The 26,402-nt window shown below is 40.8% G+C and overlaps 1 protein-coding gene across 1 annotated transcript; it reads left to right on the top strand.

Annotated features, from left to right (window-relative positions):
- Positions 1 to 26,402, top strand: HSPBAP1 (HSPB1 associated protein 1). The gene is given in 8 exon segments (XM_069021068.1): positions 1 to 48; positions 51 to 252; positions 5,852 to 6,036; positions 9,847 to 9,983; positions 13,095 to 13,266; positions 20,668 to 20,751; positions 23,711 to 23,821; positions 24,032 to 26,402. Coding segments are annotated over 8 exon segments (1,488 nt in total). The 3' UTR covers positions 24,581 to 26,402.

Genomic DNA, 26,402 nt, shown 5'->3' with positions numbered 1-26,402 from the left:
ATGGTAGGTAACACTTCATGTATGATAAATCATTTCTCTCCATCTGTTTTTTTTTTCTTTACATAGGTGAAGATGTCAAACCATTTACTCCTGAGAAAACCAAGGAAATTGTGATGTCTCTACAGCAACCTGCAGTCTTCTGTAACATGGTTGGTGACTGGCCAGCCCTGCACTGGAATGTGAAACACCTTTCTGCTGTGTTGGAGGGAAGGACAGTCCAGTTTAGGCTTGGCCTGAAGACAGTGAATTTAGGTGAGAATGAGGTGGACAGGCATTAATGTCACAAGTCTCTTTTTTAGGTCCTGCAATTACCTGCCTGTTCATTATAACTGTTCTTTCTCTAATGTGTTGCTTTTTGTTGCAGGCTTTTTTTAGGACATGGGATTTGGCCAGCAGTGGAAGTCTCCCTTGTCTTTCTCATGTGTTTATTCTTAGGAGGAAGTCTGGTGGGTAACACCAGCATCTAAGAATCAAGCCTCTCAGTTTTCCTTCCTTGCTTTGTTGTGTGTGTGTGGTCCTGGTCTTACACATGATTAGATTGTTCACGTGAGTTGAGCTTCCATATCCATTAGCCTGACTGTTAAGGAATTAGCTAAATAATTAGCCTGATTTGTTTTGTTTTGTTTTGTTTTTCTGTAATGGTGGTAATTCTCACCTTCCTCCAGAGGTTTTTAAGACTTAGGTGGTTTTCAGTACTTAAAGGTCCTGTGATGAAAGTCATGATGGAAGTATAAAGCATGAAGAAAATCATTTGACACCAGTGCAATAATTTCACTGCTAAACCTCACGTGCCATGGGAGAAAGACAATTTTCCAACTTGATTTTAAATACTACAACTTCATCTCCGTCTGTAGCCACACACTAGTGTGTCCATGGACAGACTGAGTTTCATACCATGGAGGGAAGGTACAAGAAACATGTTCCAAGGTGGCGATCTGCTATGCCCTTGAAAGGTTATGCACTGCTTTATTCCTGCCCTTTACATCCTTGCTTTGTATGTCCCAAAGACATACCAAAATACATTTTGCCATGCACTTTCTCCCTTTTGCCTGAAAAGTATCTTGACTACATTCAGGATTTTTTTTAACCCTTCGGCCAGAAAAATCCACTTTAAAAATATTTGATACATCATGGTCTTTTAGACCCCACCCAGCTATTCTTTCTGTAGTCTTCTAACCTTTTTCAGTTGGACTTTCTCTTTCTTGGAATGTAGAGTCTGCACAAAGACTCCAGATGAGGATCTGCCAGTTCCAGTGAAAGTGGTAGGATTACATCATGCTATCTTACTTAACACTGTGAAATTTGCTTTCTTCACAGCATCACAACCATGTTATTTCATGTTCAATTTTTGCAAGAGAAGTGATGAAACAGAAGTGTTAGAGGGAAAATGCTTGGCATGTTAGGATTTCAAAGCATTTTACCAGCATGGATTAGGGAATAGATATTATTTACTCACTTTCTACAGATGGCAAAACTGAGGTGTAGAATTAAAACCTTGGTACATATCTTCATAGCAATATCTCTGTAGTTCAGAGAGGTACCATCCAGTTCTTGCACTATGTGTGAAATGCATCCCAGTGCTAACAGAGAAGGTGTAGCATATATATATATATATATATGTATGTATGTATGTATGTGTGTGTATATATATATATATATGAATGACACTTTCCTTGATACCTTGTTAATATATCTCAGTTGTAACATGCAAGGCCTACCAGGTAAAAGAATAATTGTGGTCCTGCTCTCCATTAGTTAGTAGGCACTTTTTGAGAGCCAGATGGATGTGCCAACTGGCAGAGTTTTTGATGGGACTGATGGAGTATTTTGTAGCTGAGTCACAGATTGATGCTACCAACTAAGTAGATATGAGTCATCACTTAACAATAACTTGTCATCACTAGAGATACAGAGTGGATTTAAATTGGAATTTATATCTTGAAGCATCCATCTGCATTTTGCTTTTTCCTAAAGGCATTTATCCCTATGCAGCAATCAGTTTGTCTCCAGGATCCTCCATTATATGTAATGTGGGCTAGAAGTGTCTTCAAGGAGCTGGGTACAGCCTTCAGGGGTTATATTGTAACTGAATGAGACCTGTGATGCTATAAAAAATTTGCAATGTAAGAATATATTAATGAAGCCATTATCCAAGCCATCTCAGAGTCTGAAATAATGTAATACATTCCATGGGCCACTGTCATTTGGAAGGTGGTTGCATGCTTAAAACTACTACTACTCTTGCATGCTTAAAACTACTCTTAATGAGGGCCTCTCTTTCTTATTGTTCCTGCTAACTTTCCTAGGTGAAACGGAGCCAGTCATGTGGTTAGAGAGAGAACAGAACTTGTATTTTAGAATACAACTAAAATTGCATTGATCTCTCTCTGAATATTCCTTCCATGTTCACAATAGGTTTATTGCCTTAAGACTAGGTGGGAACACTCCTGCTACAGAGTTGGAAATGTAGAAGAAAAAATCCACTCTCCTGCTTAAAGGCATATTTTGGTGACACTCTAAAATGGCAGCTTCAGAGTTTCTCGGGTTTTTTGAGCTGTGAGGTTCATCTGGAAGACTCAAAATTAATTGAGACCTCTTACACAGCAACTCCTCATCTTTCTCTAGTGCCACATCTGCAGCCTGGATGGGTTTCCCAAGCTAAAATTCCTTAATGAACAAAAGTGAGAATTGTAAATGGGGCAATTTGGTGGGAGTTGCATGGATTTTGTATTTACTTTTCTTACTAGTTTGTAACTTCCTGAGGCATGTGGATGGCGCATTTGAAACATGGAAAAATGTGAGAGCTAGCAGTATTACTCGGTATATTATTTGTATCTAAATGTGTGTTTGATAGTATTCTGTCTGATTACACAAGTTAAACAGTTTATGTCCATAAGAAGGGGAAAAAAATACGATCAGAGGGCTAAGCATTGACAAAGATACCTTCAAAGAGAGTACCAGAGTTCATTACAAGAACAATGAAGGTGCTATTAATCAGGAAATCCCTACCCATCTGGTTCCAGCCACACTAAAAGATTTATTTTTCTGATGTGGGATAAAGGATAGGCCAAAGCTACAGAAGTCTTGTTCCTGACAGAGAAAATGCAGCATTATAGTCCTTCTGTCTGATAGCTACCTGGAGCACACCAGCACAAAGAAGAAAGCTTCCACAAAACTGACTTCTATATGCAGCCATTTCTTGTTTTGACCATTTTCAGTAGTTGCATAGTGAAATGAATCAACAATGAGGTTACTGTGAAGAAGCTGGAGGGAACAAGGAGTTGTCATGCTGATCAGTTTCTGAGTCACAAGATCTCTGGAGGATGTTTCTCTTACTGATGCTGGATAGAGCTGATGCTGTCAGATACGCAGTTGCATAGGAAAGGGCTGTAACTTGACCATCTTGCCAAGAGGTTTTACCATTAAGGACAGCAAAAGAATTGAGGTCTCTGAGGTTTGATACAGAGAGAGACTGCAAAGGTGGCTATAGAATCAGTAGCTGAATAGGAGGCTGAAAATACAGTACAAATACTGTACACTGATTAAATGTTGCATAAAGCTGAGATCTGAAGTGGTTATTGGGGTTGGATGTGCATGGCCAGGTTTTTTTGTTTGTGAGTATGCCTGTGCTTTGTTATAGTATGAAATGGCTGTTCCTTGCTTGGATTATTTGTTTAATTCCCCAGCAGCTGTGAATAGCGGTTTGGTTTTCCTTAAAGAAATGAAGGAGACATTTCACTTGCATTCCTAATGGAGGTTTAGGTGTTTTCCAAGGCTATTACACCTTTTTTTCCTACATTTTCCTTAGTACACATTGCAAATACTCTGAGACAAACAGATTTTGGCAACTGTCAGAACCAGACCTTAATTAAGGGGGAGAGTTGCTTCTCCAAAGCCCGCTTTTTCCCCCCTCTCCTTCCCTCCAGTTTCAATCTGTGGGATTAGGGGAGAGAGGAGGACTGTTATGCCTTCAGGTACCATGTCATCAGACAGAACTAGCAGCCTACTTTAGACTTGCATGGCTTAATCTGCAATTTGTCAATTACAAAACACCCTCAGCTTTTAGTCATTAAGTATTAGCAAACTGGTTAATAATGTTCTTGCTTTCAGTTGCTTGTTTCCAACATTTTCACCCTTGTTGCAGCCTACAAACCCATCTAAGCAAACTGTCTAGATTGCCCAAATATGTTTTTTTTTTTTACTATTTATTTTTCAATAAATACCCACACCTTGGTACTGAACAAGGTATAAATCAAACCAAGAACCCTGCCCTGAGGAGATTGTATTCTACAAGATAGACTTGCCTTTCATAGTTGAATTTTTTTTTAAATGAAACTCTGAGTGAAATATGCTGTGAGGTAGAAGGAGTATATTTCTTGCCTTTGAAACATTTGCTTCTGAGTTGTCTTGGAAAACAGGCTGTGTCCTAAGTACTCTTTTTTCTCCTGAAAGTAATACAGATATTGAAGCACCCTTAGTAGTGCTTGTATCTTTTGTCTAATTTTCCTGTCAGACCACCTTTTAGTAAAATTATATACATTGCATTAATAACTGGGTATCAGGAGAGGGACTGCAACACAGATATGGGATCCAGTACAGAGGGTTTTGGTTGTGATTTTGTGAATTGCAAGTGATTTATATGTCTTGTGTGCAGTCCTTAGGTAGGGAGCTCTTCCACTGCACAGACCCAGGTTACAGACTGCTAAACAACGAGGCTTATCTGATACTTTTAGTTAATGATTTGGTAGCCATGGGAAGGAAACCACTACCTATGCTACCACAATGGAAAATAGCAAAATAATAGTGATAAAGGTTTGTAAAACCTATATGAGACTCTGTGAGAACTGCTGCAGTAACAAAATGAAAGTGGTAAAGAACGAAGAGCTGCTGCTGCGCAACAGTGAAAGGATAAGGATCCCATTTCTGTGCAGCTCTATGCAAGTTACACAAGGTTAAATTGCAGCTCTGTCATTGTCATTCATGCAGGCTGCAGTAATTTTTCCCCAGTAGTAGTTACAGTAAAGTCATATTTTTTTAAATACTGGAGAAATCTCTTTGAAGATGGCATGATTAGTGATGGCGGGAAATGAAGATATCTGATTAACAGCAATTAAAGTATACTGTAGTGGGAGCATTGAAGGTGATGGCATACTGTGATGTGGATTATCTTGCAGACCTTCCAAGTGACCTGACCTTGAGCTGAAAGGCTTTATCAGTCAGCCTGACTAAGGCATGCTGGGAGCAAAACCCTGCTGGTAAACACTTCTCGTGTGTGCCAAGGAACACTGCAATATGCTTTTGTCAGTCCCAAATGAAAAATAAGGGCACACAGCATTTTAGGTGGATCATTGGCAGCATGTGTGTGGTTCCATAACTCGCTTTCTATGCATGACCACACTGGTTTGGTTATTGCTTTAGGGAAAGGGTAAGATGAACATGTCCAACTGCATAAATCTATGGAGACAAAATAAAGGATACATAAATACTTGACGTGCACATTTGCAACTCACACTTAGGAAGGGAGATGAAGCAAAGTTGTTTAGCGACCTTGGGTGTGTTACTGAGTTACTGTGCTGAAGAATAACACTTAAGTATTGGTCTGCTTTTGTCTCACAGCAAGTTCAAGGTAACAGCCATTCAATTAAACCTTAATGAAAAAGCAATAGTCTCAGACTTTACTTATGAGTTAGGTCATGAGAACCATTTTATTGACCAGAGTCAAGCTACCTAGCCTGACTTCATATCTCATGTTGCATTTAACCAGAGCCAAGAGAGAAACTGTGTATTAACATTTTTACTGGTTCTATGCTCAGTGCTCATGTAATACTTGACTTTTCTTTTGTTGCTCTAGTTCCCCAGTTTGAAACCAGTTGTAGCTACGTGGAAGCTACACTTGAGGAGTTTTTGGCTTGGAGTTGTGGGCAGCCTTCTTGTCTCTCTGGACCATTCAGTTGTTATGATTACTCCAAATACTGGGCTTATGCTGACTACAAATACATTGCCAGAATATTTGAAGACAAGCCAGAAATTTTCCAGGTAAAACATTAATATTATCTCTTCTTAGTTGAACCATTGCAAATTATCTGATGTAGCTTCTGAAACCTCTACTGCTATCCCTTTCTGCTCCTTTGGCCACTTACTTTAAAATATTGAAATAAAAGCTACTGGCTCTCAGGCTAACTGAAATCTGCCAAGTGGCAGCCATCTAAAATTCTGGGCCTCCTTATAAGTTGAGAAACAACACCCCAAATGACAAAAAGAACTACCAGGTTGGCAGCACTCTCTTTCCCACTTAGGCCAGATCCACCTTGCACCCAAATGGTTCCCAAATTAACAGCTCCACTCAGGAGGGAGGATTGATGGCATGTATTCCCTTGTAGTAACAAGGCTGTAACATGGCTTTGCTCCATGTTTTGCCTTGTGGCTCATTTTTTTAAGTAGCACGTCTCCTTCCCTTAATATCATTAGATTAACTGTTTGTGAGGAGGAGAGCTTCTGTGGAGGCAGTAAAATACAGGAAGTAACCTGCCCACAGAAGTACATCATCTGTGGTAATTACCATACATAGTAGGACAACTACCCAAGGTATTTCCTTTAATTTTCTCTGTACCTATCTGCTATTTCAATGTCTTGCTTCGTCTACATTCCTGCTATTTCTCCTTGCAAATTGTAAGTGGGCAAACTTAAGGATAGCGATACAAAAGGTGTACTTCTTCAAAAGATATAAAGAGTAAGTAAAGCCTTATTCATTTCTATACTTTGAAAGGTGAAAATGGAATCGTAACTCCCTGCAAAATCACTGTATCACTGGGATGACAACGAGTATGAACTGATAAGCCCCCTCAAATTAATTATTTCCTCAGAAAGCATTTCCCATGCTCCTTATATGTATTTTATTCTTTTGTGCCAGTAAAATTGGTGGTTTTCAGTGATCAGTCTTTTTTCAGACTTTCAGACTTTCCTGTTGTTCTTTGGGTCAGAAGGTAAGGACTGGACACAGAGATCATCTTACCTTTCTTTCCCCCTTCCCTTCCTGAGCACACTGAAACATAACCAGGATCACATAACCTTGGGCTGGTTTGTGTTGTTTGAACTAAGCTGGGAGTTCCAGGGATGTTTCAAGCTTCACCAGATCTTTGCATAACTTTCTCTATCTGTGGTCCTGTCTTGGTCTTCTCTTTTTCTGCCTCCACAGACAGCATTTCTGTGTGTCTTCTGGCACAAGCCAGTAGCAGCTCAGAAGACCTGAATAGCCTGCTGGTTCCTTCGGTCAATAAAAACACACTTGAAGGAAACAACCATTTTCCTACCACCTTCTTTCCCTTGCCCCCATTCAAGAACAAAGTTGAGGCTCCAGGAGTTGCATTTCTGTGCAGGTGTCATGCCACAACCTGATCACCTGACCTAACACGTGGCAGATTGTACTGCAGTTTTAGAATAGACACGTAATAGTTATGCCATGGATTTTTTTGAAAAGCAGAATCTGGGAAGGAAAAAATTGGTGGTGTTATGCAAGCAAATATGGTGTGTGTCATCTGCCATTTTCACAAGCATGGGAGAGAAAGGCATCCGTCAGTTCCAGAGTCATATGGCTTTTGTAACACAGCTACACCATTTATACAGCCAAGAGAATTCTTTGTAGAAATTCTCTTCCATTCTTGTGTGAATTTGATGATAACTCCTTTTTTTCTTTCTAGATTTTATTTAGATTTACGTAAGGTTATTTGAAGGGGAAAAGAAGGCCAACTGCACTGTTATTTATAGTGATTAATAGGGCCATTTAGAAGTTGTTTGAAATTTAGATTGTGCTGTTTATCATTTACAGTTGTGTGGGCTAAGGTAATGATTCCATTATTCTAATCTATGAGCAATATCTAGCATCTTACATTTTTTGTTCAGTTGATATTTCATTACAGAATTTGAGATATAAATCAGGAGCAAGATACATGCATGAGGTTTAAATAGAAATGAGACCTTTTAAAGTGACATACGGGTACAGATTAACTTCATTATAAGCAGCAAATGAAATAAATATATATCACAAGTAATGTGCCATCTGTTATGGTTGGAACACCTTTTAGTGCATTTCTTCTTACTGTGGCTTTTTATTGTAGAAAAGGAACCCAGTGTGACAAGATTTCAGTAATACTACTGGTTCCTTTTCACTTCATTGGTTAAAAACTATTTTACCCATAATCGCTTCAACTATTTACTACAGCAGCAGCATTTTCAAAAAGTTCTTTTAAATCTAATATTGATTATGTGTGCTTTCTTTTCACTTAAATTGTAACAAAATATAAAAACTATTTAGGTGTGAGATTAAAGTGTAGAAATGGTGTTACGCTTAACTTTTTCACTGAAATAGTTGTATTGAATTTCAAATTTTATGCCTGCTGAAATCTATAGGAGCAACTTTTTCTTTTGGATCCTTTGCTGTCTTTGACAAATGTTTGTATTACTCTTCTGCATATTTTTTCAAATGGTATCTTTAAAATCAATAACTCTGAAATTCAGAATCTTTAGCAACACCTAATTTTTGAGAAGGCTATCACTCATTTTGAGGGTTTCCTGATACAGAGTCATGGTGAAGTCATCCTTATAATGTTTAGCTGTAGTTTTCCTCATCCATAGATCTTAAAAAAGGATAGTCATCCACCTGTCTGCAAGTAGCAAGCTTACATACTTTAATTAGGACTCCTAGACTCCTATTTTCTCTTTATAGACAGCAGAAAGAGAGAGGCTTTTCCAAGGCATGATTGAGAGTGCTTTGACTAGAGCAGGAGCCAAGCTTAAATTAGGTTACTAAAGTTTGGGGATGTGAATGACCCCAGAGTGCTTAACTGAAATGGAACAAATACCTATATCTTCCTTTTCAAGATGGGGAAAATAAAAACTCAGAGATGAAGCAATTTGCCCAAGACCATCAGGAAGCCAGAAATTTAATCTCTGTTTCCTAGGGCTCAGTCTGGGGCTCCAGCCAAAAGGCACCAGTATCTCTGGCCAGTATTCCTCAAGTGCTTTCCAATAAACAAATGATCAGGCCCTGCAGGTGGCAGGGTGAGCTGTAGATACATGAGGGAAAGCTTTATCCAAGCTATACAGAACCATTCTGCAAAACCCTTGGACTGTCTGAAAAATACCTCACTGTGCCTCTTTCCAGCTGTCATCCCCAAGGGATTGCTTGTGGGAGGATCAATGGACTGGGAAGATCCAGGACTGTGTTCATAATACATGCACACCTGTTCTGCCCTTTCTCACCCTGTCATCGAGTTGTTTTAAGTTCACTGCCTTTGCAGTTGCAAATGTGCCCATAAAATAATAGAAACTTCAAAATCCCAGCATAACACTGGGTCACAGATGGGGTAAATTCTGTGTTCCCAGGCTATGTGGAGAAAGCTGAGATAGAAGCAAAGAGAGAGCAAAAATTCCACATGCATTATCAATTGTTTGAAAAGGGAATAGGGATTTTTTTTCTTTCCTTTCATTCTCTTTTTAAATGCCATATATAAGAATTTTTCTAAAAGCAATCCTGAGCTTGGGTGGATGGTTAAGAGCGGAGAAAGATAAAACAGAGTGTTTGAAAAGGAAAAGAAGCCCCATGTGGCCATGAGAATTTGGCAGTACTTCTGTAGAGCAAAGGAGTAAGTTGAGTGATATGAAAGGCGGGGATGAGAATTTTGGAGGAAGGGGAACAGACAATGCATGCTCTAGAACCCAACCAAGGAAAAACAGCTGCAGTGGATAAAGAGTGACTGAGCAGTGGAAGAAGACAGGAGACTTTCAGAACTAAGGATAGGATGGGAATCAGTTCAACAGCTTACATAAATAACCTTTTTGTTGCTGTAGGATGTAAGGTGGTCTGACTTTGGTTTTCCTGGAAGAAGTGGAAAAGAGAGCACACTGTGGATTGGTTCTAAAGGAGCAAACACCCCCTGCCATTTGGACTCCTACGGCTGCAACTTAGTGTTACAAGTACAAGGAAGGTAACAAGTGCACATATATACAGCAAATACAGGGGAGATATACTAACTTGATACTGTGCATTAAGTTAGTTTTGGATTTTTGTAGTATTAATTCTAGGTCCTTATTATTTTAGTTTTTTGAGTTCTTGATGATTGAAGACCATCATAACTGTTCTACAGGAAATGGCAGAACTTCAGGGCATTGGTTTGACTGGGTCATGGAGTTAACACAATTTTATTTTCTGGTCTGTGTGTTATATGGTCCAATTATAAACACTTTAATCTTCCAAGTAGTTATGAATTCAGGAATTTGGAATTAGGAGATAAAAGAGTTAAAAATAAAAACCCCCAAAACAAAATAGAAATAAACTACTTTAGACTTTTACAATATTCTCTGTGCAAGAGCCTCTAATAGCCTGCTAGAATTAATTTAAAAGGGGACCATCAGGATGGAAGCAACCAGCTGTGAGCAAAGTTGAAAGGGACATTTGAGGCTCCAAACTCATTTGGGAGCATGTGGCTGTTGCTGTATCTTTCTTCCTGTTTGCATGCCATCTTTTTTTTTTCTATTCTTTTTTTTTCTCCTTTCCTTGCATATTGGCCTCAGGGCTGGTGTTTGTTTTTTTGTTTTTGGCTTGTTATATATTATTGCTAGAGTAGTGCTAGAGTAACAGAACAAGTTGCACACACTTTTTAGGTTTGATAGTATAGAGTGGAAGGAGTAATTTGCTAGTGGATTTTCAATGGGATTAATTATGCTGACATTTTATAGAACAGTAAAATCGTGGTGGTGGTGGTGTGATTAAAGTGCAGATTGGAAGTCAGATGTGTTGCCTTCTAACTGGGCAGTGCCACATGCTGACTGGCTTTAAGGCCTGAGGTAAATGAATTGGTCATCATCCCTAAGAAGGGTAACTCTCTTCAGGGTTTTCATTCATGTTTGTAAGCAGCCTTGAGGTCCTTGGGTGGATCTGCAGCAGAGACACTCTGGAAGCCTCCCTCAGCACTGCTGTGCTGCAGCCAGTCCTGTAGACTTCACATCACATCAGTAAGCATTGTGCATTGAAGTCCAGACACTTCAGTGTGTTCAGGAGCCAGAAATCTCATTGAAAACCATGAGACTTAAATGCCTAAATATCTTCTAAGGATCCACTTAAATACCGGGTGTACTAAATAAGTACAGTGATGTAGCAGACGCAATACCTGCCAAGCCTCTTTGATCTCTACCTTCAGATGCTGAACGCGAGCCAGAGTTCCAGCATCACGTAGCAGTTTTGTCCACCTTCCTAAGGCACTTCCTCCCCCTCAAATAGAGCAAAATCCTTGCTCCTCTCAGGGAAAGAATTCCAAAGCCTTTGCACAGCCTGAAAAGACAAAGTTGTTTTCCTCTTCAGAACAAAGCCTTTAAATAGATTGCACACTTCCACAAGCTTGTGAATCCTGTGCTTCTTCAGAGCAAAAAGATTCCCTTTTGAGACTCACAAACAAGACAGGCTTTGTAACAGAATATAAGCTTATGCTAAACTTAAATAGATTTGCCTTTTCAGGAAAGCCAGGGACAACTCCTTAGCCCTTTGTTGCTATCTTGAATTTCCTCCTTGCATCCCTCAGGCTTCTTAATTTTTTGCTTTATGATATTGCTTCATTGTGAGCCTGCAGGATTAACCCTGAGCCTCCTAATCTAGTCGTTCTCTGCCCCCTCAGAGGATCTAGCTTGGAGGGCAAAATAAAGTGCAATAAGGCTTGCATTTTGGGAGAAGTGGTTTTGTGCTTGCATCCAGCAGTTGCTTTGGTATTTACCAAGAAATATCAGCAGCCTATGGCACTTGCTGGTCTCTGTAGTTCTGACTATCCTGCTATTCCTATCTCTTCTGTTCCTGTCTTTTCTGGTTTTGTGCCATTTGGTTGCTTTGCTCCCATTTTCAGATCTGTGACTTAGAACTGACAACCAGAAGCAGTAGACAAAATGCAAGAAGTGAGTGCCAAGGGAAAGGACACAAAGAAAAGCCCTTGCTAGAGTCCAAAACAAAGAGAAGAGCTACACAGCTGTGCTGTAAAGTGCTGCCTTTACTTTTTTTTTACCGTGGTCATGTCATACTGTTTGTCTGGCACCTCTAAAATGTAATAAATTCTCTCTTTGTGTATTCCTCCTGGTTATTTCTATCACCTAAAGTACTGCCATATAAAATTTATATTTCTGAATACCATATGTACCTGCTAAGATATTTAATTTATAATACCCATAAAACTGGCACCACCAGTTCTGCCATATTCTTTTTTTTCTCTTTGATCTGGTCTGCGTAAGTGAAATAGAGACATTAGCTCCTGAGGACAAAGTCTGGTCTCAGCTCTGCTTGGCCTTGCACTGTGGTGCATTCATGTGCTTCTTCAGGCATGCAGAGAGCAACCTGGCATATGAGTGCCCTCATGAGCAGAACAACCCTGTCCTGCTCCATCTGGCATTTAGTCACACCAGTAAGTTCTTAAATGCACAAGAAGCCACATTTTCATCATGTGGAACTGACAAAAAAATACAGATGTTTAAGGATGCTTATGTCTAGGGATGTGTCTGGTTTTTATTTATGCCATCTTTGGCATGATTTTTACTAAGAATGGGGGTTCATGACTGACAGCCATGTAAGTACTGCAGGAAACAGAAGATAATGTCTATACCCTTTTACTGTTGCCATCCTAAGCACACAATGCCCTCCTTTCAAAACAAATACAGATTTTGAAAGCTTTTTATTCAGTGAACAAAAATACATTGTCTGTAACAAAACTATTTCCTCTAGTTTATAGAGCAATTTTTAATGCTCTGAGCATCTGTAAATGCTGCATGTTAAAAGGACGAAGGAGAAACCAGATGGGAGAGTTTTTTAAAATTTTATTTTATCTGCCTTTTAAAAATGATTGGTGAGAAGCTGTAAATCTTTTCAGTTAAAAAATTAAAAAGTAGAATATTTTAAAAACACTTTCAGGAGACAGCCTGTAAGCACTGGCTGTGTTCTCACTGCGTAGGAGATTCACACAGCAAGGCACATTTATGTTTTATTGAAAACCTTGCTACTGCCTTTAGTTCTTTGCTGCAAGTGACATGCACTGAATACATTTTTATCTTCTCTCTATTTTCAGGAAGAGATGGCACCTCTTCCCACCTGGTGATACCAGTTTCCTTTATCCTACCAGGATCCCTTATGAGGAATCCAGCATATTCAGCAAAGTCAACATTGCCAACCCTGATCTGAAACGCTTTCCTGAGTTTAGGAACTCAACAGCCCATGTTGTTACACTCAGTCCAGGACAGGTACCATTTATATACGAGCTTTACATTACTTAATGTTCTATTTAACTGGCTAATTAAGGGCTAGGAAATCTTAACAAATTGACTGTGGAACTTTCCTCTTCCTTTACTCCACATTCAGACTTCATAGATTTCTCTCAGCACAGGAACTTTCTCTGCTGACAGTTATTTGCCCAGAATTTTTTGTACAAAAACTGCAGACATTTAGAGAGCTAGTTCAATCAGCTGCCTGATTCCATTCCTGAACCACCTTTCTTGCAACCACCTCAAATCTGTCTACTTCAGAACTTTCTTGAACTCTGACCTGTCTACTCTGGCAGCAGTATGTTCCACAAAATGTATTTGGTTAATGAGTATGTAGAGCTAACAAAGGAACTCATATAGTGAATAGCCTTCATGTGTTGCTTTAATAAATACTTTAATGATGATACCTGCATTTAGAGTGCACACCATCCAGCGGTTTCATGGTGCTTTACAGGGCTGTGAGGATATTAATCCTGCTTTACTGAGAAGGTTGAACTGTAAGTGCCTGGCTTACGGTCACACAGGCAGTCAGCAGCAGAGTGAGAGCAGGGCTCAGGACTCTTGATTCCCAGTCTCCTGCTGTAAACAGTGTCCTTCTTTATTTAATCAACAAGGTCTGTATTTGGAGTCTGAATTACCCTTTTTCATTTGTTCAGCCGTGCACGTCCTTGTAACGCACTGCTGCGCATCTCAAACTGTCAGGCCCTTCCGAAGGAACCTTGCCATGGTCATTGCTCTGACAGTGGAGTTGCTGCTTCTGGAGCCCTTTTGCCATTCTCCTACTAGATATTGTCACCTCGTCTGACCTGCCAGCTCAACAAGGTGTACAAGCATTCCCCTGTCCTTAACTGGCAAACCCAGCTGCCTTCAACAATTTAAAGAATGGATTTTTGCTAATCAAGTTAATTTTGAGGAGGCAGGGTGGGGCAGGATAGTAGCTTCCAACAAGAGGATGATACCCATCAACTGGAAGTGTATGCTCTGCAGTTGGTGTAGATGCAAACGGGGAATCTGTGATCAGCCTTCACTGTTTGCACTACATTAGCTCATACTCCTAAAGCAAAACATCAGTTTCACATTCAGCACTTTGTAAGGTTGCAGCAGTCAGTAATTTAAAGCACAAAGAACACATTTTTACGATTGATAAAAATGCCACATCCATTCAGTGCTGCATTATCCCTGATCCCCAATACTATTTGAATTTATAATCTCCTTTGCGATGATCAAGTGTAGTAGTGAACCTTTAATATGATCTTAATTTTAATTAGGCTTAAAGCAATTACACATTAATCTTGCTGGGAATAAAGATCTTGAGCCAGCTCAGTAATGCAATTTGTCTGCATTGCCATGAAGGAGATACTGTTTGGATTTCTTGGGGGGGCAAAGTAATGTAGAAGCAGTGACGGAGCAGTGAGGTGTTGCCTTCATCCATTTTATCAGTGCCTTCTGTGTGGTGCTTGCCAGCATCTCATCCTGAAGCTTATGGGGCAAGTGGCTGGGAACTGCTGCTGTTTGATGCAGAGGAAAGGAATGACCTAGAAAAACTCCTTTATTAACAAGGGAGAGGATTCCTAAATAAAGTCTTGATATGTGCTTAACAGTGGTTTTCACATAGAATTAGCCCAATTACTGAAGAATTTGTAGGCATCTTTATTTTTTGATAATATGTAGCATCTCCACTCATTCCCAGAGGGTATGCAGAGCATTTTGGATTATTGTAACAATAAAGGGCTGAAAAAACAAAGACAGAGGTGTTCTTAGGTATTCAGGAGAGCAGCTGCATGTAGGGTGAGTGCAGCTTTGAATATCAAAAACTTAATGTGTCTAATGCCACCTTCTGGTCGATGTTTGCTACCAGCCATTTTTCTACACCCTGTCTGCCTGAAAGCAGAATTCCTTCATGTAACACTGTGCCAGTGCACGGAGTGTACTTCAGTTAGATCCTTTGTGCCCTTCCACTGTATTGTTCAGAGGTGAACCTCTGTTATGAATTTTGGTAACTGAGTGAGACTTCAGGTTTTTTAAGGTTTCATCCTGTACCTGACCAATGGCTGTCAGCTGCATTTTGACAGAGGTCTTAACAGAACTTCTGGTTATACATTAGTGATCTGTTCTGAAACAAATTATGAAAACATTTAGATGTCAAGTTTATTCGAATAGGCAGCTGAGCAGTTGAAGGGCTTGCAGCAGTGCATCACTATATCCACAAGGTTACAAACTCAAGTTGTCTCATACAAATGTAGGGTTCTTTCTAAATGTTTGGACCTGGTCACCTACGTGATGGTTGCAAGACTGAGGACTAAGTATGGAGTAGCATTTCTAGTAACACCTTGACTCTTTTCTCAAATATACAAATACTCCCTAAAAGACCACAAATGGGACAAAACTTACCTGTTTTAGTATCTTCTACCAACACTCTGGGACAAGTGATATGAGAGTTAGGGATCTGTCACCCTCAGCTTAAACCCTGTTCAGGACAGGTGTCCTATCTGCTATCGGTGGCACCTGGCACCTCAACAAGGCAGTGCATCCTTCCTGTCTTACACAATTACAGTCCTGCAGGAATATTCATTCCACCTTGTCCTTCAGCACAGGCTATAGAAGGAGCCTATGCACATAGATGCTTAACTTTTTTGATGATTAAAAATAGGAGAGGTGAACACCACCTGAAAAGGCTACAAAAAACTGAGATGCTGTACAAGTATAAAATCATTGATCATTCTTTCCTCTGCCCCACTTCTCACTGGTTTCTGGCTTCCTTCCTGCTCACTAATGTAATTGCTCTTAATCCATCTCCCTGTTAATCCATAGCCACATAACTAGACAATGGTAGGAAGACTAGAAAGTACATCTGAATTTATCTGACGGTAGACACATAAGGCTCCACACACCTGCCCTCCTAGTGGAGAGCAAGCAGCTGGCACCCTGGGCTCCCATGACCAATCCCATTCCCCCTCATGCTACCCCAGGTGCTGTTAGAGGCAGCGCTCACCTGCCCTGTGTCCTGGCCCTGTGCAGCCTGGAGCCAGAGGAGCTGCAGTGCAGAAGTCAAGGAAAGGCCTAACTGAGCTAGTCTAAGAGGCACATGGAGTCTGAGAAGGATGCTCCCCCTCTGGCCTTGAAAAATATTGTCACTGGACGGGAAAAAACGATTGCAGAAAAAGATCAACATTACTGCTTGCTGGTTCTCACCATGGTCTGCTGCTCAGAAGCTCCCCTCCCCTGCTTCTGCTTATCTGCTTCTCAAAGTCTAAAGAAACACATTTGTGTGTCCACAAATACAGTTGTCACTCAGTTCCTGTGTTTAGCTGCAGGATTTTCTCTTTCTGTGCTCCTGCTGCAGAATCTAATACACCACGGGATCCTGCTCAGCACCAGAGCTCCCAACAGCACGGGCAAACCTCTGACCTCTAACCCAACCCTGAGCAAGAAAAAATCTTCATGAAGTCAGAGAGGGATTTCCCTGTGTGCTGCCTTTAAAGAAAGGGTGTGAGAACATCAGATTGGGCTTAAAGTGGGGAATAGCAGAACAGACAGTCTGGATAGCCAAGAAGAATATAATTGATACCAAAGAAAAGTGTTTTAGTAAGTCAAGAAATACAGTAATTCAAAGGCAGTGTAATATTCCAGCTTTAAGTATAAAAAAGACTTTTTAAAAGAGGTTACAGTAAAAAAATCCTACTTTTTTGGAGAAGAGTTTAAGTGATTTTAGTAAAAGAGAATTCAGAGTTGGTCACAGCATTATGCACAGTAGATAGCTGATAATTCTGTTCTGGGGAAGGAATAAAGAGTTTTCATGTGGGAGACTGTAGAGCTGGCCCCAAGTCAACCCATAGAGAAGGCAAACAGCCCAACCTCAAGATACCAGAACTATCATCTCCATCACAGAAGAAACAGAAGAGTCCAGGAGCTGAATTTATGCTAGGATTGGTAATAAAAACACTGTTCAACCTGCAACACGTATGGAGAACCCCATGAATGCCCCAAAAGCCAGTCAGATCAAAGGTCAAAGCTGCAAGTTCCTGACTATTTCTCCACCTCTTCCCTGAGCTTCCCTCATTCCTCTCGCCTGGGTCACTATGGACATGGCCTGATACAGCCCCACTCCCTCCCTTTTCACTGTGCTTTTCTCCAGGGCTGTGCCCATATTTCTGATTCCAGTGGCCCTTGGAGCTCCATTTCAGTAGCTGGGAAGACACCAGGAGGGAGGAGGAAGGCAGGATGAGAAGCACTTTCCAAGCACCAGGGCAGCCAGGCACCAGCTGGGATGAGGCAGAGGCTGGGGCAGCAGTGCTCACACAGAGTCCTCAGGTGGTGTTCCCACAGAATTGACTATGCCTGCATCTATTTCATTTTCCATTTCCATGGTTGCAAACACTTCTGGGATTTCCTTGGGTCCCCCTGTAGCCCCACGTCTTTATCTTCCCATCACACTGGCTTCCTTTTTGTGTGCATTTACCTAAACATCTTTTTCTAATGAGCAGAAATTTCTTGGTGTAATATTTCACTTCAGGGTATGCTCTCTTTTTGAAGCAATTCCACCTTTGCCCTACCTTTGCACTGTATCAAGTTAATAATGTCCACTGAGAATTCAAACCTGCTCTGTTCTCTGTGCCCTACAAGTCTTCAGCATTGCTCCACTTGCTCTCCCAACTGTTCCTTTGGTTTCTTTCCTCCCATTACAGCATTTCATTTTATCTTTTCTGGGATTTCTGTCCTACTTTAACTTCATTTGCTATATTTGGCTGTCACTAGCCTAAATATTAAAATTATCTGATTGGTTACTGTTTAGATTAGTATCTTCCCAGCACAAATAAAGTTAGATATGTTCTCTAGAAAGCAGGCAAGCACAAGATTATCTCTTAGCTTGGAGTAGTTCTGTTTTGTTACTGAACTTTACATTTTCCCTGTAAAATGTTTGCTGCATATGTGTATGTTGTTTCACTGTGGCTTACTTTCACATTTCCTATAGGAATGTAGCTAAATCTGTGTCCCATATTCATAAACATATGGAAGTCTGCTTTATTTTATTGTGGAATTGATGGAATTGATCGTTAGAGGCGGCGGTGGTGGGTTTTTTGTTTGTTTTCATTTTGTTGTGGGTGTATTTGCTTCTAATTTGAAAATCTAGAAGAATACTAGTTTGTAAACGTAGAAGAATCCTACCTCTTTCTGGTGGCATTTTTTTTCGGTCTTTTGTTAGTTCTGCTCCCTTGCCAGCTGTATTTTTTTGTTTTAACTACCTTTTTTAATTTCTTCATCTTCCTTAAAGTTTAAGTCCTTTTGCTTTTTGATAATTTTCAAACTTCTTGTTGCTATAAATCCTTATTTTAACAAGCATAAGCTTGTTCAGCAATAAAAGAGGGAGAGCAAGTGTCTTTATGGAACCTCTTTTGCCAATTCGAGTCACAGCTCTGTAGGTCTTCTATAAATTGCATCAGAAAACAGTGCCAGCTGCAGAAAGACACAGTTTTGCAGTTATTACCCTTAACCTGCTGGCAAGGGAAATCTGATTAGTCCCTAAAGGACCAAGTTCCTCCTCTTTGGTTTGAAAAGACCAGGACAAGTTGGGGGGATTGTATTTTCCTCCTGGCTGTACCTCCTCTCTCCAAAGCAATTCTGTCTCTGTTTTGCATGTGAGTCGTGTGGAGCCAGCACGTTCCATGCCTAATTTCCATCTTGGTTTTCCAGGCAGCATCTCTTACTGAAACATTTATACACTTCCCTGAATTTGTCTCTTGCTCTTGTTCCCTTGCAGTCCCTCTGCACCAATTCCCCAGTGTCTTCATCCCCTTCTCCAGCATGTTGGAAGCTCACTGTTCCCACACAAGTCTCACAGGAAGGATCCTGTTGTTGCAAACGGCCGCTTATGGGAGCTCTGCTTTCTTCTGCTGTAAAACCAAGTTTTCCAGGGTTCATCATTACACCCAGTCACTTGGAGGGCACCCAGATTCTTTAGCAGCATTCAGTGTAAGATCCCCTATAGAGCAGATGAGCATTCGGGGGGTGGGTTGTATGATTTTGCAGACAGTGAAACTTAGGCAAACACTTCCTTACAGATAAACTCGTTGCTGTTAATGCAACTGCGCTGTTCATTTAAAGTGGATGTTTCAGTGATAAAACCAAAATTTTGAAACTTGTTCAGCGTAGAAAACATGATTTGGCTGCAGTCTGTAGGGTTTCATGCACGTATATGTCAGGACTAACTAGTGATATTTTTAAAATAATGACTCTCCACTGACTGACTTCCTTTTCTGTTCTGTATGCTGTACCGGATAAAAGAATAATTTCCAAATGTTTTTGACCTTTGGAGAGCCAGTGCTTTTTTTTTGTTTGACTTAAATTGAAGCCTGTGGAGAACATTTTGTCATCTGGCCCAAAAAATGAGTGTTCCAAGTGTCCTGTAAGTGTTTGCAGGACTGGTGCCATTGTTTCCTCCACAGACATTTTCTCATTAGCCGTGTTTTGATATAATGAAGCACAGGGCTATCTGGGTAGCAGAACATTCTTCTAAGTAATTTGTGTCTACCAAGAGAAAGAATTGTCTGCAATTCAGATACAGATCATTGCTTCATTTTCTCCATTGTGAAGTGTATATTTTTATCTGTCTCTGACCATTTTTGTAACTTGTCAAAAAATATCTTTCATGCTTTTCTTGATAGCTCCATGTTAATCTAATGTTCAGTAATCTGCAAAGCTTGTCCTCTATCATCAAAACAACATCAATATCTTGTACCATAAAAACCATGGGTTGAAATCAATTTTATGTCACAGCTATCATCCTGATATTGTTATAAAGCTCTGATCTAAAGTAGATTGGCCCAGAAACCATGATATTTTCTTTTAAAAGCTTGTCTACTAAAAGTGACAAATTTAATACTGGTGATTATTTACCAGAATTAAAGCTATGTTTTGTCACCTAGTCACCTAGATGAGCATAGGGATACCTGCTTTTTGGAGAAACCAGCTGGCAGTCCTAAAGGAACTGGGAAGTCTGCTCAGTTGGAGGGTCTACAAAAGTCTGCTTGGATGAGACTCTCTCTAAAGGGCTGATGTACTGCAACACCAGGTGCACCCCTCTGTACTGCTGGACTTTGCTTACCTACAGCAGTTAAAGATTATAGTCCTCCTTGGGACTATATGGGAAGGAGTTGGGATGAAAGGCAGTCCTGGATCATGTCCATTTCTTATGTGATAGTACTGATAGAGTGGGCATTTAAGTCTTGAGAAAAGGCTCTTTAAAAGAGAGAAATGAATATCACTCCTCACTCCTGTGTCCTTGCCTCAGTTCTGTCTCTGCACCCCACATCACCTAAATTAAAACACCTTATCTTTCTTCAGGCTTCTGCTTGTACCCTAATGTAATGTCTCCAATTCCAGGTCCTGCTCGTTCCAAGGCACTGGTGGCACTATGTGGAGTCCATTGATCCTGTCACTGTCAGCATAAACTCTTGGATTGAACTGGTATTTTCCTTTTAATGTCATGGGGATGTAGCACTTCCAAGGGATTTCTGTCCCTTGCCTGCCAGGTTCAGTCCTATTGGGTGTGTTGTGTTGAGAGGCTGAGGAGGGAAGAGCCCTTATGGATACATTTTCTCCCTGAAGAACCTTTCAAGGTTCCAGATCTGAAGCCTCAGTTCAGCAGAAATCCCCTTTCAAGTTTACTTCAATCAGGTAAACAATTAACACAAGCTAAGCTTTTCATGTCCAGTTTCATAAGGTCTATCCAGCTTTGTGCTGAATAGAGAACAAAAAACCATCAACTTCACCTCAAGGACAAGCTTATGTGCAAAGCTAAATTAGAATTTAAATCAGATTAATGTGATAGGAAGGGAGGGGAAGAGCATTTTTGAATTTTCATTCCTCTGTGATAGTTTTGATTTGCCTGAAGTTGGATTTCCTCAAGTATTTAATTAATTTTCTTCTCCGCAGGCTTTGATTCTTCTTGCTCATGTTAACCAGTATATATGGGATGGTTCCAGGGATATCATAGAATCATGGAATAGTTTGGGTTGGAAGGGACCTTTAAAGGTTGTCTAGTGCAACCACCCTGCAGTGAGCAGGGACATCTTCCACTAGATCATCTCAATACTCCAGAAGGTTTTCTGATTCAAATTACTTTATTATTAATCCTAGGTTAATATTAAATTTTTGAAATGGCCTGTGAAAGCTGCCTCAGTAAAATACGCACTGGCTTTTTTTTTTTTTTTTCTTTCCTACTTCTGAAAGCTATATTAGACTGGAAATCTGTAGGGGAAAGAACACATGCATTCAGCTGCTGTTCCAAGACCACACGAGGCAGTTCTCATACCAACATCAAACCAAGCATTTGCAGAGCAAAGGAACTCGAGTGTTTCCCTCATGGAGAAATTTTCCAGATGAAACTTATGTATTTAGCAAGGACAGCAGGCTGACAGCCCAGACCAGGCTCTTACATAGCCCTAAGTGCAGTCAGGCTGTTTCCACTGCCAGAGAAAGCACCAACTATATTGTAGAGCAGCCACTTAAGCCTGCCTTGAATTTAAGCCTTTGAGGTAATTCAGAGGAACTGGCTGTGTGCCCTGGGCTTGGAAAGGCTCTGATGTCACCACACACACTTGTGCCCTAAGCTGTGCCCCACAAGTTGTCCCCCTCTGGAGGAGCAGGCCGTGATGGGATCAGCTTGGCTGGTGGCTCCCAGGTGCTGGGGTGGGGCCTGAGCATTTCTAGCTGGTACATGTTGCAAGGAAAACAAACCAATGGAGCAAAACTCTATGGCCTTTCCTCTCACAGAGGTCTTGCAGAAGTCACCAAGATCCTGTTTGGTGACAGTGAGAGTCAGTGCTTGTGTGGCATCACAACCAGAGGAGTGTTTGCTGGATCTGGCTAATGAGTGACACACCCCAAATATTGGTATCTGCCCTAAGCAAGTGTGGCTATTGCAGCCCAGGTGAAAGTTCCTTACAGAAATCATCCCTACAGCTGATGATGTGGCATTGTTTGTTAGGTGTTGGGCAATCCATCTATAAAAATAAATTCTGACATGGATTCTAAAGGACAATTCTGAGAACATTTCCATTACCAAACCAAGCAGTTCTTGCTCGCAGCTGTTACCAGCTGCTTTCATATTGACAGATGTGAATCACACCAACAATTACAGTCCCAGTGAAACCATTAATTATATTGGCAAGAGTTAGAGTAGAGATTTAATTTGTTTTCAGCTGGATGTGAGCTACCCAAAAGTATTCCTTGCTTTCTAACATACTGTCATGCAATCAGTACAGCCCTGTTATCCAGCTGAATATCAAGAATGCAACATCTTAAATAATTTCCACATGTAGATACCAAACTCTGTATTTTGGTGGCTTTTTACACAAGGCCATTAAAAAGACAAGCATCCAAAGCCACAAAATGCCAAGAGCACTTCCCCCTGCTGCTATCCCAAATTCTGCTTAGGGTTCCAGGACAAACTGCTGCCTTTAGCACTCGTACTAGCCAGATGTGTGGTTTGCTTGACAGGTTCCCTGGATCCACTGTTAGACTGATAAGGGCTGTGGGTTGACCAGGTTGCATCTTTCCTCCAAAGCTAATACATCTAAGCATCTCAATTAAAGCAAATTTATGTATCCACTTCTAGGTACTTGTCATTGAGATAACCAAACCACCCGTCCAGTTAGGAGAACCTACCATTCCTTCCACATACCCTTCCCTTCCATGTACAAGAAGCTCAAATGGGACAGAAAGCTAAAAAAGATCCTATATTTGTTGTGCTGTCCTAACCTAATTAGTATCCAGCTGTCCAAGGGGAATGATGCAGGAAGTGAAGGCCTGAAACAAAGAGCCTGTTATCAAGTTAGTTTTTAGTTTTGCAGGAGAGCTTTCAGAGGAAACATGGTTTTCCTTCTGGTGATGTTCAAGAGTGCAGCAGTTTGTCAGCTGTTACATGATAAAATATTTCCTAAATTTCCTTAATACTCACTTTTGTGCTTGCATGGCCCCTAGATAGCTGCTGCCTTGCTATAACATCCTGTGTGTTTTAATTACTTAAATTAGACATAATATGTAGATATAAAAATGTGCTATGTACTTATATGGCTCTTCTAGTCCTAAAGAGCTGTTTAAATGCATACATTAATTAAATGCTAATATTGCACTGTAATTTCAAGCACCAGATTAAATTAACAAAACACTAATAAGGGAAAAGATTATATGCACATACTATTTATGCAAATCCTTTTTCAGATGAGCAGCCACACCAAAGCCTGTGCTGTCACCCGTGTGGGGGCTGTACACAGGAAGAGAGTCTGAAACCTTTCACTGACTTCACATACATGAGTGTGGCTTCCAAACTAAGGCCATCCATGTTCTTCCTAAGATCTTTCATCTTTCTGCAGAGAATTGTGAGCTAATCTATCTCCTAAAACCTTCTGTTCTCTTGAGGCAGGATGCAGATCATGAAGCCCGTGTAGAAGAGGCAATAACTCGAACGCTGGTATGCGCCATAAAATCAGCAGAAAAGCCCAGTGATGGAGATCTCTGGCTAAATCCCACGGAGGTAAGCCCTCTACTGCTCTCATTATAGCAGCAATAACAAAGAATTAATGACATTTTGCTTAGCTCCCCCTGAGTCTTTATGCTGCTTTGAGAAAAAGAATTTTAAGTTCCGTCCCTTCACATAGCAAAAGTAATTCATAGAAGATAATCACACAAGGCTGAATTGAAACATGTCTGCTTTTAACTGAATATATTCTGGGTGTTTTCTTAGGTTGAGGCAACATCCCATGAAATCAATCTTCAGTACCTGAATGAAGCAGTGTCTGCCTACCTCAAGTGTCAGGAGACAAGTGTGTCAGGGCAGGCAGATTCCAGCAGCACTGGTGCAGAGCAGAAGACAAACACCTCATGCAAGAGGAAGAGAAGGGAAGTTGGCTGTGAACCAGGGGGCTGCACATTACTAACCCAGGACTGTGCAACACCCAAGGCAGAAGAGCTGCAGAAAATACCTTTTGGGCCTCATCTTATTCAGGTTTTACCACAGTCTCACAAAACAAACGTGGTGGGTGCAGTTGCAGTTGAAAGTGACGGCAGACATCTCCATGAAAATGAAGGAGAGCATTTTGGAAGCTTACACTGCAAGAGGAAGAGATTGCTAATGAGCAATGACTGTGACACAGCTGCACATCAAATGGGTTCAGACTGCAGTTCATGCACCCCACAAACAGCCCTTTCTACCAATGACTTGCTAGACTGTCTGGTTAATCCTCGTGTCATCAGTTTAGTGGCTCAGCTGCTGCTGGAGAGAACAAGAGTGTGATGCTGGAGTGCTTTATCATTTCTGAAACAGAAATCAAATAGCAGCCTTGTTCTGCATGTTTAAGATCTGTAATAATTGAATGTTCAATTTCAAATAATTTTTAGGTACAGATAGACAGAGTTAATGGTTAAGTGCAGGCTGAAGTTGAGCTGAAAGAAGAATAGCTGGTTAGTGATGGCTGAGAAGAGAAAGGTGTGTGTAGTCAGGGAGCTGCTCAGTGTTATGAACAAGAGAGAGCACACACAGTCTCACTCCCACCGTGCTGTGCAGGTGGGATCTTTGCAGTGTTCTACAGCTCTGAGCTGGGAAACAAGTATGGCTTGATGATAGACAACAGAGAGAATGCTGGGACATGGTCACATAGAGGGGTGGGAGCAGATAGATTGACTGACTGTAGACTGCAGTCCTTGACCACGTTTAAAATAAAATGGTCAATAAGCAATCAGTTGATTACATTAGAAATAATAAATTCAAATAAACCTAAACCTCAGCCAAGAGACAATGCACTCACTAATGCATCCTTCCTCCCTTCCACTAAATAACTTGAGTTTTGTCACAAAGATCTAGGTTGGAGTGAGACAAAAGCCCTTAGCAAGAAAGTAACCTTTAGCTAGTTCAGAAACTCTTGAAGCTGGGAGATTAAAGGCCATTGGGAAGTTGCTGTTATTATTTATTTAAAGCCAAATGTGCACAGTCCCTTATCCCTAAGGAACAAAGCAAAACAGCTATGACTTTTTGCCTCTGTCCTTCTCTTTACCATAACAATCAAAATGTAATTTTTTTTTTTTTTTGGTTGTAAATGGTTGCTGAACAAGATCATCCTTTCTTCAAAGGATAATAGTCCTTGGATTTGTTTTCGAAGGCTGGGTTGTTCTTTGATTGAAAAGTTAGGGAACATGAAATACAGGCAAGAAGGTTTGTTAACTCTGAACTATGCATGGATGCTTGAACAAAACCCAGGAAGAAAGCTGCTGGCATCTTCCAGGATGCTCTCACCTCCTCTGGTTTCTGTTTGTGGTGGCAACAGAGAGGCATTTTCCCTAACCACAGTTTCAAGAGAGCTTCAGGGACAGCTCCTGTGAAACCTTTGCTTTCAAAATGTCTCTTTGCTTGTTTCTGCTAGAGACCAACAAACCAGTTTCTATCATCAGGCTGTTCCCATATCCATAACCCTGCACCACCAGCCCTGCAGCTGGTATTTCCTTTGCTTGAGGTGTGTTCCCTGCTAAATACATGAAGCTAGTGCTGTTTTCACAAAGATCAACTCCCACCAATTTACAGTTGAAAAATCCTGATAGCAAAGGTGCTTTCTCGCTGCTTTTATTCAGATTCCAGGTTGGCAGGGCCCCGAATTATGGTAAGGGTTACGCACCAACAGATCAGAAATTCAGGAAACCTTGCCATTTCAAAAATCTCTGCAAAAACCTAATACACTTGGAAGAGGATTAAGTTGAAAAGGCTCAAAGGTTCACATTTAACAAGCACAGAAACCTTACTGTGATGGAAACAGAGCTGTATATGTAGCTTGCTGGAGACCCTGGCTTTGAAGAGTGGCTCTCAGTTAGTAGCAGAGGCCACACGAGCTCCATCTGTGACCCACAGATGTGCAGTTTCCAGTGTCCTGCTCTGCCCTTGTAATTGGGCTCAGACCCTGATAACACCTGTGTATGATCCTCAAGGGCAACCTGCAGGCGAGATACAATTCTCAGCAACGTGAGAAAATCCACGGGGTTTGTTTCGTGTTTCTACACCAAAGGGTCTCAGTGGGGTTGCCCCCTTGCAACCAGACCAGAATTTAATAAACAATCCTGTTGATACAGTT

Source organism: Aphelocoma coerulescens, chromosome 7, assembly GCF_041296385.1.
Source record: "Aphelocoma coerulescens isolate FSJ_1873_10779 chromosome 7, UR_Acoe_1.0, whole genome shotgun sequence".
In the NCBI taxonomy this organism is placed as follows: Eukaryota; Metazoa; Chordata; class Aves; order Passeriformes; family Corvidae; genus Aphelocoma; species Aphelocoma coerulescens.
The sequence above is the reverse complement of the archived record's forward strand: the minus strand, read 5'-3'. Positions and strand labels throughout refer to the sequence as shown.